Source organism: Danio rerio, chromosome 3, assembly GCF_049306965.1.
Source record: "Danio rerio strain Tuebingen ecotype United States chromosome 3, GRCz12tu, whole genome shotgun sequence".
Lineage (NCBI taxonomy): Eukaryota > Metazoa > Chordata > Actinopteri > Cypriniformes > Danionidae > Danio > Danio rerio.
In genome coordinates this window covers 30,899,910-30,918,722 of record NC_133178.1, presented here as the reverse complement: position 1 = coordinate 30,918,722, position 18,813 = coordinate 30,899,910, and the positions used below count along the sequence as shown (strand labels likewise).

Here is an 18,813-nt window from a genome sequence, read left to right as displayed (position 1 = left end):
ATTAATATGTAAATTAAACATGACTTTGTTATGAATCAATGATGAGTTAAGGTATAGCTATGCTAATCATGAACTAATCTTAGCTACAACATGAGTCACAAGAGTTCTAACTTAATTACTTAACTAACTTAATTACTTGTTAGTACATATTGTTAATTAATGTATAAATTAACATTTAAGGCTAAGCTAAATGTAACCAACATAAACTCATGAGCTGTTAATGTATGATTATGTCATGACCAGGGCCAGACAGAATCTGTGGACGTTTTTTGCCATTTCTGCAGAGAATTTTGGTAAAAATCTGCAGATTTCTGTGGAATTATTTTAGGAGCATCATAACTAAAACTAATTAGGTTTACATTATTTGGTAAACAAAACAAGTCTCTCATATAATATATATCTACTAAAAGGCAAAAATTATTACTGTACAAAACTGCATTGTAGATAAATCAGATGGACGTTTTCATATTAGTCAATAATATTACTGTAATAATTAAAAAAAACTGAATAAATGTAGATCTACACAAATTTACTCAAGTAAATAAACAGAATTAATGATGGGCAAAAAATCTGTGGAAATCTGCGGAAAATATGTGGTATTTTGCACGTGCAGATTCCGTGTGGGCCTAGTCATGACTTCACTTGAAGGGGCACATTATCATTAATTTATCCAACTGCTCATGAACTCCTGTGTTTAAACTGATCGTGTTGGTGTTGACAGAACACCTTTCAATTGTTACTCAGTGTAAATGCACTAGACGGACGTGCATAAGGAATTCAAGCAGTTAAGAATGGTTTATTGATAAACCCTTTAAATGCCCTTTAAGTAAAGTCATGACATAACAATACATTAACATATCTTGAGTTCATGATAATTAAATTAAGCATAAACCAATGTGACAATTAATATATTAATTAGCAAACAATCATGTACTAACAAGTAGGTAGCCCTTATTCAGCATGAACTCATGTGACTCATGTTGTAGTTAAAGTTAGTTCATGATTAGCACATACATTAACTCATCATTAATTCATAATAAAGTAATGTTTAGTTTACGTATTAACACATTATTATTCATCTACTGTTATTGTAAGTTTTACCCAATTTTGTTTCAAGAGTTCACTTGTATAGATACTGTATGCTTGACGCTAATAGCAGGTTTGGCATGCTGTCCCGGGAAAGAACCCTGAGCACAGAGATAATTGAGCCCAGGGCTTCTGCTTGCAGGTCAATTAGCATGTAAGGGGTTCGAGATCAGGTAGGTCTCAAGAGCTTCCTCTGGTTAAGCAGGAAAAGGAGGATATGAGGTGGAAGGGGAGATTCTTCTAAAACAAAGATAGGGCAGTAGGGTGAAATCAGTCTATTTATTGTAGGCTTGAATAAATCTGAATTATTGCTAATTACAAATGAGAGATGACTCATATCATATGCTCCTCTCTAAATAGTTTAAAAACATTACTTATATTAATTCTTTAAATTTGCTCTAAAAAAATAAGTATCACTGTCATTATGAAACCATGAATGTTGTCATTATATGCATACAGTAGTAACTACAAAACAATGAAATGAAGCGAGCAGCTCTTTCAGATGCCTAAAAACCAGTAATGAATGGATATTAATAAAAGAGTGTAAACAGCACCAACAGTAATGTTGAGAGGTGATGCAGTATCTCGTAACAGTATCAGCATGGCTTGTGATTTCATTAATTATAAATAATGTTCACAGTATAATTGCAAAAAGAAACAGTTAAAGCATTAGCTGTAGTCGTAAACAATATAAATAATGTGCTACATCAGTGTGCTGTTAAAAAGTGAACCTGCAGGAACTTGTAAAACAAACCGTGTGACTAATTCTCACTATTATAGATGTAAGTGGTACATGTTGGCAGATAATGTAATTGGTAAGTTATGTATTTCATTATAATGTTTTTATCTTATCCTGACATTTTATCGTTTATAAGTTATTACAAGTAGATATATTCTTTCATATGTAATCCAAAATATTTATATATCATCACTTTCCTGTTCTTGTCTTGAGAGTATGCAAATGCATCATGCTTTTTTTTTTTTTTAGCAGATTGATGAATAACTGTTCTTATGTTAAGAACTGTTCATAGATTTTCCCTGACTTTCCATGATAGATATTTGCTCAAGGTTATTTTTAGGTGTCAAACTACATGTATAAGTGTCTAATGAATCTAAAGGGTCATGGTGACCAGTGTCATTTATAAAACTTTGCGTAGAAACCTTCTTGCAAGTGAACGTACAGCAGAATACATATTTTTTTCATATATTAAGGATTATGACTCATATGATGATTTTAAATTGATTCAATTGATTGATTTTTTTTTGTTACATATGTTTACTTAGAGTTTACTTACAGGTCCACACATTTTTCTGTCATGTTAGTTTTTTTATAGATCAAAACCTTTGTGTGGAAAATGGCGCATACGCACATACTGTAATTATATATGGGACCGCTGAACTTAATTTCCACTCTATAGCCTATTCTGTTTTAACTTACCAGACAAGACATCGGATTGCATACTTGGTAGGATATAAGTGCCAATATAAATTCAGGACAATTCCTCAGTCCTTCTTCTTTGCTCTTTGACATCCGTTGCTTCACAGGCCTTTTCCATTTACATTGTAAGAGTTGGTTATGCTCTTTACCCAGATCTTTTATCTTCAATCTTTTAGTTATTTAGCAACTGATAATTTTGGTTCTCAGTTATTACTACTTATCTTGCACTTGCATCTGTGATGGAGATCAGCTAGTGAAGTGCTATGCAGGTAAACCTCACTCCTCTGACTTCAATAGGTGCTCTAGCGACAGGCACTAGAGGGCATGGTCTTTGACCTTCTTGTTAAAGCAACTGACTCCTATACAAATAATCGCTGCTTCGATCCCAGCTCAGACCAGGTTGTGTGCAGTAGGACCTGTGGGTTAGACATCAAATTGTAAGATTATAAATGTATTATTGGTTATACCGAATTCTCTTTCTCTTGTGTAACAGTATAGTCAACAAAAGAATTAAAAAGCCGTAAGTAAAGTAGCTTAGCTTTAAGTTTTTCTTCAGTCATTTGTTGTAACATTGGTGAGGGCTGAACAAATCAATTAATTCAATACAGGGTGTTCCTTCATGTCCCCTCATAGATTTTTTTCATGTATGGAATAACTGAGCCAAGCACCATGTATAATGCAGTTGCACAGGTGTTTATGAATCTGCATGGAACTGACTTGTTCACAACCTCATTACTATAATTTTTAAGTTTAAGGCTGATGTGTCAAGAGTGTGTGGAGCAGGTGTTTCAGTAACAAACACACCCACTGAAGCGAAGCAGGGTTGGGCCTCATCAGTACCTGCCTGGAAAATATCCCTATGGAGACTGCTGTTAGTTTGCTTTTGGAAGTGCTGACGTCAGCAGTGAAAACACTGTACCGTAAAATGACACTTTGAGCATAACTACAGTGTCTCTTTCTCTCTCAGAACAAACAATGGACATGGATGTGAATGTAAATGTGTAAATGGATGTTTCTCTGCAGTCCTAATAATCCACATATGTGACCATCCTGCATTTGAGTCTTCCAAAACAGTGAACTGTAATGAAAGAGAAAGTAAGGATGATTGTAAGTGCATTCACAACCACCCCATAAAATATGTGGCAAACCCAGGGGCCCATTATGTGAAGCATGTCCTTGTTTCACATAATGAAGGCCATTGTAGCTTCAGACACTGTTTACAGATTGATGTCCAGTTGCTGAAAACGTTTTAGAGGACCCATTATGCCTTTTTAACAAGATATAAAATAAGTCTCTGATGTCCCAGGAGTGTGTATGTAATGCTTCAGCCCAAAATACCCCACAAATAATCTGCCCTTTGTATACTTTTGGTCTCTTAATATTCAAACGAGGTTGTGCTTTTTTCAAAATAGGGTGGAGCTCCAAACGCCTTTGGCAGATTCAAAACAATTGGTTGTTTTTCACATTTCAAGTGATGTGCAATAATTATGACAATTTTTGGAGTGAATTAAAAGAGAAGTTCCCAATTCTGAATTTCACTGCACATCCTGGATGTGACAATAAGACTATTATTGTTCAATTATTCATTCTTTCATTCATTCATTCATTCATTCATTCATTCATTCATTCATTCATTCATTCATTCATTCATTCATTTTCTTTTCGGCTTAGTCCCTTTATTAATTAGGGGTCACCACAGCAGAATGAACCACCAACGTATCCAGCATTTGTTTTACGCATCGGATGCCCTTCCAGCTACAACACATCACTTGTAAATATTATTGTTCACAGTTGTAAATAAAAACACAAGTAAATCCAGCCAAAACCAAATGTTTAAAACCACAAGTCTATCCAACCAAAATGTTTATTCTTCAAATTCAGCAAATTCAGTGCATCAAACATGTATTAATGAAATTTACTAGAAGTAATCAAACAATGTCTCCAACTTCAGCTGGAGTTTAGCTGTCCAGGGTGTGCTTGTCGAACAGGTACTCCGCCATCCTGTTGTTTCCAGCATCCATCTTGGAGAGGTTAGTGATGTGGTCACCAAGCTTCTTGATGGCCTCAACCTGCTCATTCAGGTAGTGAGACTCCAGGTGATCACACAGCTGTTGGACAAGACATCAGAAGACTATATTGGATGATATCTTCAGAGAATAGTACTCAACTAATAAACTGATTTACAAAGTTACATGGAGGCAAATTTTAGGGGTCACTCACATGAGGGTCTCCCATCTCAGTGGCGAGCTTATGCAGGTCCAGCAGAGCCTGGTTGACGTTCTTCTCCAGCTGAAGAGCACACTGCATAGCAATCAGTCCATTTCCCCACACATCTCGATCAGGCTTCTGAAGAGCAAATACAAGATCTGTGAGCAAGTTAAGACCCTTCCTAAACAACAGAACAATGACTATAGTTGCTGATGTTACATTGCTTTAAATAATACATGACAGGAAAAGCACCTTGATGTCCTGAAGGACAATGCGTCCACCTCTCTTGTTCTGGAACTCCATGAATTTCTCAGCATGTTCGCGCTCCTCCTCGCTGTTCTTATTGAAGAACTTGGCAAATCCAGAAAGAGCCACATCGTCCCGTTTGAAGTAGTGAGCCTGTGCAAAAATATATTGAATTGATGTTAATATAAGCTTTTCATCAAGGACAGTTCATTTTTGACATGTGGCCGACAAAACTATCCAGTTAAAGTCAAAACGACCACATAACAAGATCTGCACCCATACATGTTTACAGGACAGTTCAATAAAACGAATGTGCATCACAGCTCATGGCATTTGGACTTGTATGTTTTTATATTGTTAGAACCAGTGTTGAGTGTAATAAAGGGTTAATATGCATCATATTAATTAAACGACTTATCCCTTGAAAAGGAAAATATGTTCCTTTTTAGGTATAGACTAAACTAATTACAGCTTTTTTATGTCGGCTACTTGTTTAAGCCACTACAAATAAATTCAACCGTTTTTATAAATATATAAATTATTTGTAGCCTACATTTTCCAGAAAGAAAAAAAATATATTTAGCGTCTGATATAAAAATGGAAAACAATAATCAACAGAAAAAATTAAGCAACTCGCCGAAAAGCGGTTCTGGTCAAACAGACTGTATAATAAACACTTGCCATGGAGGTGTAGGTGTATGCAGCGTAAAGCTCCAGATTGATCATCTTGTTGATCGCAGCCTCGCAGTCACGGTCGTAGTTCTGCCGAATCTGACAAGTCTCCATGTCGACAGGTTTTATTATCAAAACGCTTCTACGAAATAAATAAGAAGTGAGTGAAATGAAGGAGCGCGTTCATCTTTTATACACTCACAACATGATGCGTCAGTGGAACTGAAACCAGCCAATCAAACAATGAGCTGAGTAACTAAGTGACGCTATTACTTAGATGACAAAAACAAGATCAAGTTCAACACATCGTTTTTGTTCTTCATATTTATACTTTTTATTCAATTTTTTTTATAGTTAATATCATGGTCAGCCAAACAGGTCACAACTGTACAAACAATATCAAGTCTATCAGTTAATGATCTAATTAAATGTTTATTTTCCTGTTTTGTTAGTGCATCTTTTGTCTGTCTCCATATTATATAAAATAATCGTCTGTAATCATCTTGAGTATACACAAAAAAGTTAAAGCTTATTACACTTATTAAAAGTTTTTTAAAAACTACTTTAAACCATTAAAAAAAAGGTTTGATAAAGTACTACAGTACAATGTTATTTTAGTGTGGACATGCGGTCAATTTGTCATTAAAATACAATTTATCCACCAAGATCATTAAGCATCATTTACAATTTAGTAGAATGATCCTTTAAATGCTTCTTTTTTGTTTAGTAGGGAAGACATTTGTAACATTTTATAAAAATAAAAAAAAAACACTTGACCATTTATATCTGAAAACAACTAAAAACTAGCTGTCAAATTTCCCTCACTGGATATTACTTACACTAGAACTTGTGCATTCTGCCATATAGAAGAATGATAGCTGTAAAAACATAAATGCTTAGTTGTCACTTAGTTTACAGAAATGTAAACGTGTCTAAAAACATGACACCTTACTTTATTTTTTTTTTTGCAAAGAATTATTTTACATTTGGAAGTAATGTCATTCTTATTAAAAAAACTTTTCACTTAAACAAAAAATTATTAATCATAAATCATGCTGAATTGTTGGTTTGTTTACCACATTTAAAGTGCATAGTATGGGAGATTTTTTATCTAACTACACAGTTTAAATATTGTAAGGATTATAAATGACAGTGTCTTCTTCACAAATGTGCTTGAGTAAAAGTATTATTAGTCAGTTTGAATTGTAATTGAGTCATTAAAACATAATACTTAAGAACAATAATCAAGGAAAAATCATTAAAGTTTCCACCCCGATCATAATAGTGTTCAATTTTGATGTTACAACAAACCACGTTTTACCTACAACAGAAATAGGCAAATTTGAGTGTTTTCCAGAGGTAATTGACTTATTTTCTACAAACAAAATACTGCATTACAAAGATCCTGGTAAAGGATTGGGCACCTGGTAACACTATAGCCTCCATTTTGTGTGAGCAACAAGTGCAACATCCCAGGAGCTGCATCTCTGTGACTCAGCATTTTCTCTCTCATGGAAGGTGTGAGTAGCCTATGTTTGTAACCTATTCAGCTTGCTAAGATACAAGTCTGAAACTTTTAGTTTTAATCACTGTATATGAAATGCATATTATTATGAATAACACTCTTTCATCTAGGACACGTTTTCAGACACTTGGCACCAGTTTTGCACATTTGCACCACTTTCTTACAATCACTCCATGTCTCTTGAAAAGCAATGTACATTTCTGTGTTTGCTTCACCAAGTGAGTGGGCTTGACAAACCACCTGTAGAAATACTCTTACCTCTCCATATGCATCGGATACTTTTTTTAAACTCCATCTTACTGACTAAATAAGGAAAAACTAAGTTTATTTTGAATGTACCACAAATCATCAAAACCCGCTCAAGGGTACCTCAAATATTTGGTCGGTGCTCTTTGGGTAAGGGATTCATCAAAACAACAACAAAAATCAGTCCAAGGCGCTTGAAAAATGTGAAAATTTTAAAAAACCTTTATTTACATAAACCTTAAAAAAAATTATGGCATATATATTATTTCGGCAAGGAACTGTCTTCATCAGGGTGATCAGATGCGTCTAGAGAATATCTTTTGAGTACTACAGTCACATGACTCATTTAAATATCTCAACAACACTCAAACAATATAACAAACAAGGAAACTACCATCATTAATTCAGCATAGATAGAGGAGGACAAACTGTATAAAAATACAGAGACATACACATGCATATATATATATATATATATATATATATATATATATRTGTGTGTGTGTGTGTGTGTGTGTGTGTGTGTGTGTGTGTGTGTGTGTATGTGTATGTATGTATGTATATATATATATATATATATATATATATATATATATATATATATATATATATATATACATATATATATATATATATATATATATATATATATATATATATATATATATATATATATATATATATATAATTTAGAACTAGTAAGCAAACATGGACAGATAAAACATTGCATGTACATATACAGTTTACACCCATACAAAAACAAATATATACATGTACACATACATACATATATATAATATAATAAATATATATACACACATACACATATATAAACATGTACACATAAGAATGCATATGCAAACACATACATATTCAACAATATATGATGATAATCTGTAAGACATCTATAGAAAGACTGTTTTACAAAAAGAGGAAAAATCTAATTCGCTATTTAAACCTGGAAATCTAGTTGTTTTTAATATATAGATCCAAAAGGTCTCTCTGTACCACAAGTCATGTTGCAATGCTTGCTTTTTCAACCTTACATACTTCTTGTGCACAATGTCTTCCACAATATTGTTCTGTAATTATCAAAGTAGTCTACTTGCATAGTTGCATAGTATTTATAGTATATGTAATGTTAGTAAATAGTTAGGTAATTTAGATTACTGCTCCAGTATGTTATAGTTATTTATAGGTTATTATAGATTCTACATGTGTTGCGTTTATATTCATGATTGTTTATTTATGTAATATTTCATTCTACTGGATGTCCACAAGGTGACACGGTGGCTTTGTGGTTAGCACTGTCGCCTCTAGCAAGAAGGTCACTGGTTCGAGTCCCGGCTAAGTCAGTTGGCATTTCTGTATGGAGTTTGCACGCTCTCCCTGTGTTCGCGTTGATTTCCTCTGGGTGCTCCGATTTTCCTCACAGTCCATAGAAGACATGTGCTATAGGTGAAATGAATAAACTAAATTGTCTGTAGTGTATGTGTGTGAATAAGTGTGTATTGATGTTTCCCAGTACTGGGTTGCAACTGAAAGGGCATCCATTGTTTAAAACATATGCTAGGTAAGTTGGGGGTTCGTTCCGCTGTGCCGATCCCTGATGAATAAAGCTGAAGGAAAATGAATATGTCCACACATAGTGAAATAACAATAATGCTTATCTTGATTTCATAGTTTATTGCACAATATTTACAGATTTTAGGTTTGAATTTTTTGTTAAAGATTGTTTTGAAGTGTGATTTAAACTTTTAGTTGAGACTTTTGGTTTAAATCATTAGTTTATAAGATGCAGCCCGTTACAACCTAGCCTATATGTTTAATCAGCCAGACAAGAATGACAACGAATGACAAAAAAGTTTTTGCTCAAAAACATTCACCCTGTATCAGCAACATGTACCTGTCACTGAGCCTGAACAGTGTTAGTACAAACAAAAATTCATTTTGTCAACACTAACTGGCTACAGGTGGAAGCAGTGGTTCACTAGTCTGTCTTAGCAAGTCTTATGGCCTTTATAAGCTTGAAGTGGATATAAGTATGTATATTTGTTACTTTTAAAAAAAGTTATTCATTTGGATATTGTGTTATACTCCCTAAAAAGCAACTAATTATTTAAAGTATGGTTACGTTTTTCCTCAGCTGAACTGACCACTCTGGGTTATTAAAAAATAAATAAATAGTTATTGTTTTCTTTCTTTTTTTTTTTTTGTTCAAATGTAACATCTCATTCACTCCTAAAGTTAAATAAACAAGCCTCAGGCTGAAGTAATTGTACATTTAGATCAGTAGAAACAAAACTTTCAGATGTGCTATTACACCACTATTCTACAATAATGAAAAGAAACATGTTAATTTAGTTTAAGTAATTAGTGTTTAATAAACATTCTGAGTTTGCATGTCACTGTTCATTATACGCATTATAGTAAAAATGAAGAAACATAGAAAGCAAAAAATTCTTTAAAAAAACTTAGTGGATTTACTAGAAATATGTTGATTTTAACTAGTATAAAATCAATAGAAAATTATTTACCTGAGCCAGATCTGTCTGTCTTCCATGATCTTTTAGGGGAGGATTCATTCAAAGAATTGTGTATTTTGTGATTAAGCAGCCATTTTGCAGTATGCAGGTTCTTTTTTATTGTTCCTGTTGAACTTAAAAATCGTACATACGTACAATATACTGTCATCTCAAGGTTGAGTAACAAAATAGGCAAACATAAAATGCATCTCTCAAGAATAAAGAAATAACAGTTTTATAAATAAATTGCAATAAAATAAAAAATAAATAATTAATAAAGGGGCATTGAAAATTAAATTAGCTTATAAAAACCCAGAAAAGAGATAAGCTCAAGGTTTTTTTTCATTCATTCATTCATTTTCTTGTCGGCTTAGTCCCTTTATTAATCCTGGGTCGCCACAGCGGAATGAACCGCCAACTTATCCAACACGTTTTTACACAGCAGATGCCCTTCCAGCCACAACCCATCTCTGGGAAACATATACACACACACATTCACACACACACTCCGGACAGTTTTTAGCCTATTTCACCTGTACCGCATGTCTTTGGACTGATAGGGAAACCGGAGTACCCGGAGGAAACCCAAGCGAACGCAGGGAGAACATGCAAACTCCACACAGAAACGCCAACTGAGCCGAGGCTCGAACCAGCAACCCAGCGTCCTTCTTGCTGTGAGGCGACAGCACTACCTACTGCGCCAATGCGTCGCCAGAGGTTTTTTTCATCATTCACTAATTTTACGGATTTGCAAAGTTTTACCTCATTCAACCACTGATTAAAGTTAGAAGTAGATTTGAACCATTTGCATTTGTGAATAAAGAAAGCAGGTCCTTCTTGCATTAGTGTTGTTTTCTGTTAAAAAGACAAAACAGGGCACTACATAAGGCATTCTGGCATATAATTATGCAATAACTATTTCCATAAGCACATGGTATACATGCTCCCGTCTCACAATAAAAAAAGAAAAAGTCAGTCCATTATAAAATGTTTAGTCATAAAATTAATTAGCTGTAAATAAATGATTGCACATTCAAAAGGATAACAATCTTTCAGCACTGTAATTCATGCATAAAGCTATTGTAGATGGTTTCCACTTAGTGAATGACAGAACTAAAGTAAGCCGTTTTATACCTGAAGTTAGAGCACATGCAAATTCATTTTATCAGCAACAACTGCTAACTTCTGTAAGATAACATGGAGCTACATCTCTTGTGACTCATGCTTTGATGCAACATGGTTATATTAAACCGTATCTCTGTCACTATGATTTTACATTACAGATCTAAAATGTGTTTTAATGATGATTTTCATAAGCCTTTCAAAACTAATAATAAAACTTCCTTCAACACTATTTTTTTGTGTAACCTTTAATCTGTAGATGTTAAATAAAAACACAATTTCAAAGAAAAAAGGCACTTCATTCCAGTCCAAAAGGTTTATTCATTAAATTCACCAACACAATCAGTGTACATTTAGAGATAACAACATGAACAGAACAAGTAAAACTGCTCCATTTTATAATATTAACTTGATTTTAAACCTTTTAGCAGTTGAAATGGTTTTGGATAAGAGCTGTGTCATAAGTGTCATATTGTACTCTTACAGTCAGCATATAAATAGAGGGCCACTTTGGAGCATGCAGATGATCTGATGTCTGCATTTAGCTGTCCAGGGTGTGCTTGTCAAACAGGTACTCCGCCATCCTGTTGTTTCCAGCATCCATCTTGGAGAGGTTAGTGATGTGGTCACCAAGCTTCTTGATGGCCTCAACCTGCTCATCCAGGTAGTGAGTCTCCAGGAAATCACACAGCTGTTGGACAAGACATCAGAGAAGAGAATTTAGGACAATGGCACACAAAACCCTCAAATTGATAGGCAGAACCATGTGAAGACATGGACCAAAGCATTATTTAAACACTAGCTTCCTAAATTACTTATTACCGTTTTTGCTTTTTTTTTTTTGCTCGAGAGATGGCCAATGACTATGTGAAGAGAAACTTCATTAACTTACATGAGGGTCTCCCTTCTGAGAGGCGACTTTATGCAGGTCAAGCAGAGCCTGGTTGACGTTCTTCTCCAGCTGAAGAGCACACTGCATAGCAGTCAGTCCATTGTCCCAAACATCACGATCAGGCTTCTGAAGAGCAAATACAAGATCAGTGAGCACATTACACAAGAAACAGAAAATTGTTATACATCAAAAGTCTTTGTTTAAATCAATGTCAACACACCTTGATGTCCTGAAGGACAATGCGTCCACCTCTCTTGTTCTGGAACTCCATGAATTTCTCAGCATGTTCGCGCTCCTCCTCGCTGTTCTTCTTGAAGAACTTGGCAAATCCATTAAGGGCTACATCGTCCCGTTTGAAGTAGTGAGCCTGTTGGAAAGAAAATTTATTTTAGAAAAATATTAAACAGCTATTCAATAAATAAACAAGAGAGATAAGCAGAGCTCTGGCTTTAGTCATGATTAATCTCATATATGTATATTCTCATATATACTCATATTCATGTATAATGCAACTGTTTATGGTGTTACTTATTTATGTTTCTTTTCCCATCTGAATTCTGAATAGATAAAAACGTGTGTATGACAACCCAGATACTTTTAATAACCCAAACATTAATTTTACGTAGTTAACGGAGAGATCCTATTCAAACAGAAGAGTGATTATCTATAATAAACACTTGCCATGGAGGTGTAGGTGTATCCAGCGTAAAGCTCCAGATTGATCATCTTGTTGATCGAAGCCTCGCAGTCGCTGTCGTAGTTCTGGCGGATCTGACAAGTCTCCATCTCTGCGGGATTTACTGTTGTATTACCAATATCGCTGGAACAAAAACAATTTCGACGAGATCGAAGTTCCGTTCAATCACTGTTGAAGCAAGAACCTCTCCGGATCTTCCTGAAGCTGTGAGTGAAATGAAGGAGCGCGTTCATCTTTTATACGCTCATGATGCTGCGTCAGTGGAACTGAAACCAGCAACCAATCAAAAAGTGCAGAGTAATGATGTGACACCACACTCTGTTGACATTTTGTAAGATAAAGTTTTTAAAAAATCATTAAATGAACATTTACATTGTGTTGTGATCTAACTGAAGTAATCAAACAATATATACGGTTGGGAATAAAGTTTGCGTCAATGGAAAACGAATTTTATTTATTTATTTACATATTTCAAGGATGTTCCAGCTCACAGGTCTAGTAACTTGTTTTCTTTTTTGTTTCTTACTAGATAATTAGCGACATAAATTGTGTAATATAAGTACTAATTTATTCATGATGATGTTATTTATTGATTAATATGCAGTCGTCAGCAGTGGCAAATAACAAGATTTTGCAACCTACAGGTATAAGCCTTTTATATGGCAGATTTAATCAAGGCCATATCACAAGTCTGGTCGCATTATTCATATATTATAAACAATAAAAGATAATAGATGTCAACAAAGTTTTAGAACAGTTAAACATGATTTTCTAATATTGTGTTCACATAGGCCTATTATACAGACAATTTAGCACATTTTTTTTTTCTAATCTAATTTATCTAACAAATATCAGATTTTCAACAATGCGTATGATCCTGAAGAGCAACAACCTGTGTGTTATATAATATCATGGGACAATATTCTGCAATAATTTGCAAAAGTGATGTCAGTCATCACCACCATGCATTCAGATTTAAAGAAATCAGCTGGTTGACAATGACAAAGCATGTTTACCAGTGTGAAGTCTCAGTCTGTTGGCAATAAAGAGACAAAGACATGATACTGGCTGTGTTGCTGCGTGACTCAGCAATTTATCATATGGAAAATGTGAGCACATTTGTTAGTCTGAATTCTATAGTGTGAAAGCTTCTCTTATACACCTGCTTTAACCATTTTTAGATAAGAACCACCAAAATAACCATCATAAAAGCCATGCATTATATGTGTTAATATGAACAAACAAAAGGCTGTTAAGATTATATTCGTCAGTAAAATTTAAATAGTAATTCTGATGTTGCTATTTATTTGTTTATGAGACCAGCTCGAAAAATATCGATCAAAAAGTAGTGCAGGTCAAGATACATCAGAAAACAAAAATTATGTAAAATAATCCATAAACCATCCATTTAAACAAAGCAGGAGATGGTCAAGATTTCATATGGCATTTACATTGTCGCTTATTACGAACATACAGAGTATATTGATAAAGAAGATCTGCATCTGAATGAAAAACTGTCATCTTTAAACTTGATATTTTTTGTTGTGGCTAGTATTAACACATCAAAACTTTTAAAATGAAAACTGTTTGCATATATATGTATTTATACAACAGTTCTGTTTGGTTCTCGAATCTGATTGGCTGATAGCCGTGATATATTTAAGTAATATCAGCACCCGTACAGCCTCTTTACCCTTTGTGTATTACTCCGCCCACATACAGCCAGCAAAAATCAATCACTACAGATCTAAAGTTTAAAAGATGCTTGCTCAGCTGTTAAACTGTCAGCTTATGATTATAAGCCAACGCGAAAGAAAGTTCCTCATACAAAAGGGTTTTTGAGACTCTCCATGTTTGAAAAACAGGGGGTTTAATAATTCAGGATGGCTAATAATTCTGACTTCAACTGTATTTATCAAATATTTCATATTCCTATATTTCATATTGATATGCACCAAACTTACACTTGCACCAAATGTAAATCAGCATGATAGACTTCATATATATTTATCAACATGTTCAGTCTCATTATATTTATCATATGGTCCAATACTGACAAAAAGGTACTTTCTACTAATCATTTTTGTATTACAAATTTAATATCTTATGGACCTGTCCTTGTGACAACTGATTTTTGAGCAGGCTTTGAGATTATCTTCATATTTCTTTTGTATCAATTCTACACCATTTTCATTATTGCCATTATTTAAGCATTGTGTTTGCAATATACAGTCTTCTCTTGCTGTTACAGTTTTTTCTTGTTTGCTTTGATGCAGCTATCAACTTAAACTCCACATTTTCAAAACAGTCAACACACAGGCCTAAATAGTGGCACTTATGGTCAAAATGACACATTTTGCTTTGCAAAAGGCTCTAATCATGCCAACACATTTGAAATATGCAACAAAAGCTAATTTTGCCTTTAAACAACACAACTTGCGAACAAGTATATGAGCTATTTCAATCAATCATTACACAATGGACAACAAAATACAAAATACAGTGTGAATCAGTGCACCATTGCTTGCCATTGAAGTCTATTGCCGATGATACTTGTTGTCTTTCTGTGTAGGCTGTCAAATTGGCCTTTTTTGCAAAGAATTGGATCCAGAATAAGAAATGCTTTGATTAAAATTTTTATCAAATTCATGCCATTTTATCAAACTGTGGCTGAAAAACTGAAATACTGTATAAAAAAAGAAAAAAAGAACCCAATGAAATACTGCAAATATTACAGAAAACACATGTAAACCATAAATAAAGTCTATTGGGAGTATAAGACATAGCCACTTGTGACCCACTCCATCTGTGCAGGCAAACAACATAGATCTATGAGGTTTGCAGACTGATTGCTAATTGAAGATTTGTTTGAAGGAGTGTTATACCAGTGCTTCAGAGACTTCATACTAATCTTGATAGTTTCAAGTGGTTAGAAATAGATGGTTTCTGTTTGGTTACCATACCTAAAACAATGGAGTTTGGACTGCTTGAATGACATCCGTGTTACATGTTTTGAAAAATGTTGGGGGAAATGTGTCAATACAATGAGAAAGGGTTTACACATTTGCAAGACATGTCTTCTGCTCTGCTGGGATAGTGATGAGAAAAATGGAGTGGAACCTAGTTTCTTTAACCAGGTCATAGCAAACAAGAAAAACTGTAATGTATTCCTCTATTTGCGCAAAAAAAAAAAATGCAGTCAGCAGGGGGCGCTCGTCCTTTATCATTAGTACAGACCCCATAAGGTCCAAAAATCGTGGACCAAGTCACCATCACCAACCCCCCAAAATTAGAAAAGGTTCAGTTGTTTAATTTAACATTTGACAGTTTTGCAACGCTTGTCTTCTCTCCGTTATGCAGCGCTCTGATGTAAGATGTTTGATGAAAGCTGGAAACCGGTGACCAGTGACTTTCATAATATTTGTTTTTTCTTCTGTGGAAGTCAATAGTTACAGGTAACCGATGATGGCTTTTGTCGTTTCTTTGCCTACTTTTATTTAAAATATAGGTTGGGTGACTTATAGTGCAACACTTTTTTTAGGACTACACCACTGATCACAATATATTTACACAATATATAAAATATTTTGATAAATGTTAGAAATGTATGGAAGTCAAGGGCTACCAGCTCCGAGCAAGTAGAGGTTGAGCAAATAATGACAGACTTTTAGTTTTGGGTGAACTATCCCTTAAATGCAACGTGACAAGAAATGTTTTGCATTTAAAAAAGAAGTGAATCTGTGCACATTATAAAATATTATTAGCAAAACACTTCCCAGCTTGAATTGGACTTGGAATTTTCTTCAACTTTTTGTTATAAATGTATAGTCAGCATTTGAAGTAGACTATTCAACACCCATTCTTATCTTTTCCTGTTCCACCTCAAGCATTGACTGTATATATGAATTTTTTGATTCTTTATAAAACCCAAATCATCAGTGATGAAAGTTGAAGCACCATCCCAGATTTACATATTGCCTTCAATAATAAACTGTAGATGGAAAATTAGATTGTAGAAATTGATGGAAATATTGGAAAGATGCAGTATGATTGAGTTTTAACTGGTGAGTCTACATGATTGAGAGATTAAACTGTTACTGAACTCTGAATACTTATCAATCCGGAGTAATATTTGATCTGAAATTATCTTGTTAAAGCTGTAATAGAACTAATCAGTCAAAATGTCAATCAGATTCATTTATCGGTTGAGTATCTGGGAGTCCTATAAGGATTTTCATGCTGCAATCTCCAATATAGACTAATAAATTACCCTTTTGTAGGGCAGACCAAACAGATTAACCATTAATACCTCCATACACGAATGCACCTTCAGTTTGTTGAAAAAAAAACAGAAAAATGACAAGTAAATTCAGCCAGAAATGTTTATTCATCAGATTCACAAGGTGACCAACAAGTCAGTGCACATTCAACAAGCAAGGCATCAGCTAGATGACTAATTAAACAAGGCAGATCTTAAACATAAAGCCCCTAAATGTTAACCTCAAAGATTTTACTGCGGGACAACATGGTTTTATGATTTAAGCATAGAGTACAACTGGAGGCTTTGGTGGCTGCAGATGATCCGAGTTTAGCTGTCCAGGGTGTGCTTGTCGAACAGGTACTCCGCCATCCTGTTGTTTCCAGCATCCATCTTGGAGAGGTTAGTGATGTGGTCACCAAGCTTCTTGATGGCCTCAACCTGCTCATTCAGGTAGTGAGTCTCCAGGAAATCACACAGCTGTTGGACAAGACATCAGAGAAGATGTTAAGACACCTAATTAAAGTATTAAGGACCAATGTATATTATGGACTTTATTAACTTACATGAGGGTCTCCCTTCTGAGAGGCGACTTTATGCAGGTCCAGCAGAGCCTGGTTGACGTTCTTCTCCAGCTGAAGAGCACACTGCATAGCAGTCAGTCCATTGTCCCACTCATCGCGCTCAGGTTTCTGGAAAAACAAACACGTCAGTGAGCACGTGACGCCCTTCCCCCTCCACTTTGAGCAGTTATATATGATTGCATCTATACAAAAGTTTTTCTTATTAAAACGCAAACAGGAAAGAAGAAATGCGCTCACCTTCACGTCCTGAAGGACAATGCGTCCACCTCTCTTGTTCTGGAACTCCATGAATTTCTCAGCATGTTCGCGCTCCTCCTCGCTGTTCTTCTTGAAGAACTTGGAAAATCCAGGAAGAGCCACATCGTCCCGGTCAAAGTAGAAAGCCTGTTGGTTGAAATATGGATTGCGAAAATTTTATAAACACGCAGAGCAACGTGATCTTTTACAGCTAATGGCGTCGTGAAATACAACGTTAGAGAAAGAGTAACGTTAATATTTAAATTATAAAAGTATGTACATCATCAATACCAAGAAAAAACTTCGAAATGTGTTTTATTAATTTCATCAATACTTGCCATGGAGGTGTAGGTGTATCCAGCGTAAAGCTCCAGATTGATCATCTTGTTGATCAAAGCCTCGCAGTCGCGGTCGTAGTTTTGGCGAACCTGGGAATCCATTTCAGACGATTTTTGTTGTTTTGTTATCAAAATGACGGTAAAAAAAAATAATAAATATGAAATGTCAGGTCCTCGAAGTGAAATTCAAGCGAGATCGAAGTTCCGTTCAATCACTGTTGAAGCAAGAACCTCTCCAGATCTTCCTGAAGCTGTGAGTGAAATGAAGGAGCGCGTTCTTCTTTTATACGCTCACAACATGACGCGTCAGAGGAACTGAAACCAGCCAATCAAACAACGAGCTGAACGAGGAAGTGGTAAAAGAGTCAGCTGACAGTCAGTAGGCATTCTAGACAATAGAGATAAGATTTCAACGTGTTTCCTTTTTTCATTATTAATAGCAAACTGAACCCAGCCAAAATGATTTGTCATTATAGGTTCAGTGTGACATATAGAAATAGAAGTAAACCCGATGTTTTGTTGATAACCGAACTGTATTTACAAGACATATGCGGTGTTACTAATCAAATATTGATCAGTAAACTTGATTCTAACATTCCTATTAAAGCGATCCAAATAGAGAATGATTAAGCCGACACTTGTTTTCACAACAAACATTCAAGGTTTAACCTTAAACTATTTACAGAAAGAATGAACTGACCCATTTACTGACACAGTTGGCTTATTGCTTTGGTCAAAG

The 18,813-nt window shown here is 34.7% G+C and overlaps 3 protein-coding genes across 4 annotated transcripts; all 3 read right to left on the bottom strand.

Annotated features, from left to right (window-relative positions):
• Positions 1-4,372: 4,372 nt before the first annotated feature.
• fthl30 (ferritin, heavy polypeptide-like 30) lies at positions 4,373-5,842 on the bottom strand. 2 transcript variants are annotated; one of them, XR_012401047.1, is made up of 4 exons: positions 5,660-5,842; positions 4,985-5,131; positions 4,745-4,890; positions 4,373-4,632 (listed from the first exon to the last, which is right to left on the bottom strand). XR_012401047.1 is itself a non-coding variant. In XM_073944580.1 (4 exons), exons 1-4 carry the CDS (start codon positions 5,762-5,764, stop codon positions 4,483-4,485), a joined length of 528 nt encoding a protein of 175 aa, XP_073800681.1. In that variant the 5' UTR covers positions 5,765-5,842; the 3' UTR covers positions 4,373-4,482. The 2 variants fall into 2 exon arrangements, 1 of the variants encoding a protein (XP_073800681.1); XM_073944580.1 differs by having other exon boundaries at positions 4,745-4,870.
• Positions 5,843-11,369: 5,527 nt separating this feature from the next.
• fthl28 (ferritin, heavy polypeptide-like 28) lies at positions 11,370-12,869 on the bottom strand. The gene is given in 4 exon segments (NM_001113659.1): positions 11,370-11,759; positions 11,961-12,086; positions 12,181-12,327; positions 12,642-12,869. Coding segments are annotated over 4 exon segments (528 nt in total). The 5' UTR covers positions 12,747-12,869; the 3' UTR covers positions 11,370-11,609.
• Positions 12,870-17,025: 4,156 nt separating this feature from the next.
• On the bottom strand, positions 17,026-18,320 carry fthl27 (ferritin, heavy polypeptide-like 27). Its single transcript, NM_001002378.1, is given in 4 exon segments — positions 17,026-17,395; positions 17,482-17,607; positions 17,737-17,883; positions 18,075-18,320. Coding segments are annotated over 4 exon segments (525 nt in total). The 5' UTR covers positions 18,177-18,320; the 3' UTR covers positions 17,026-17,245.
• Between the last annotated feature and the right edge of the window lie 493 nt (positions 18,321-18,813).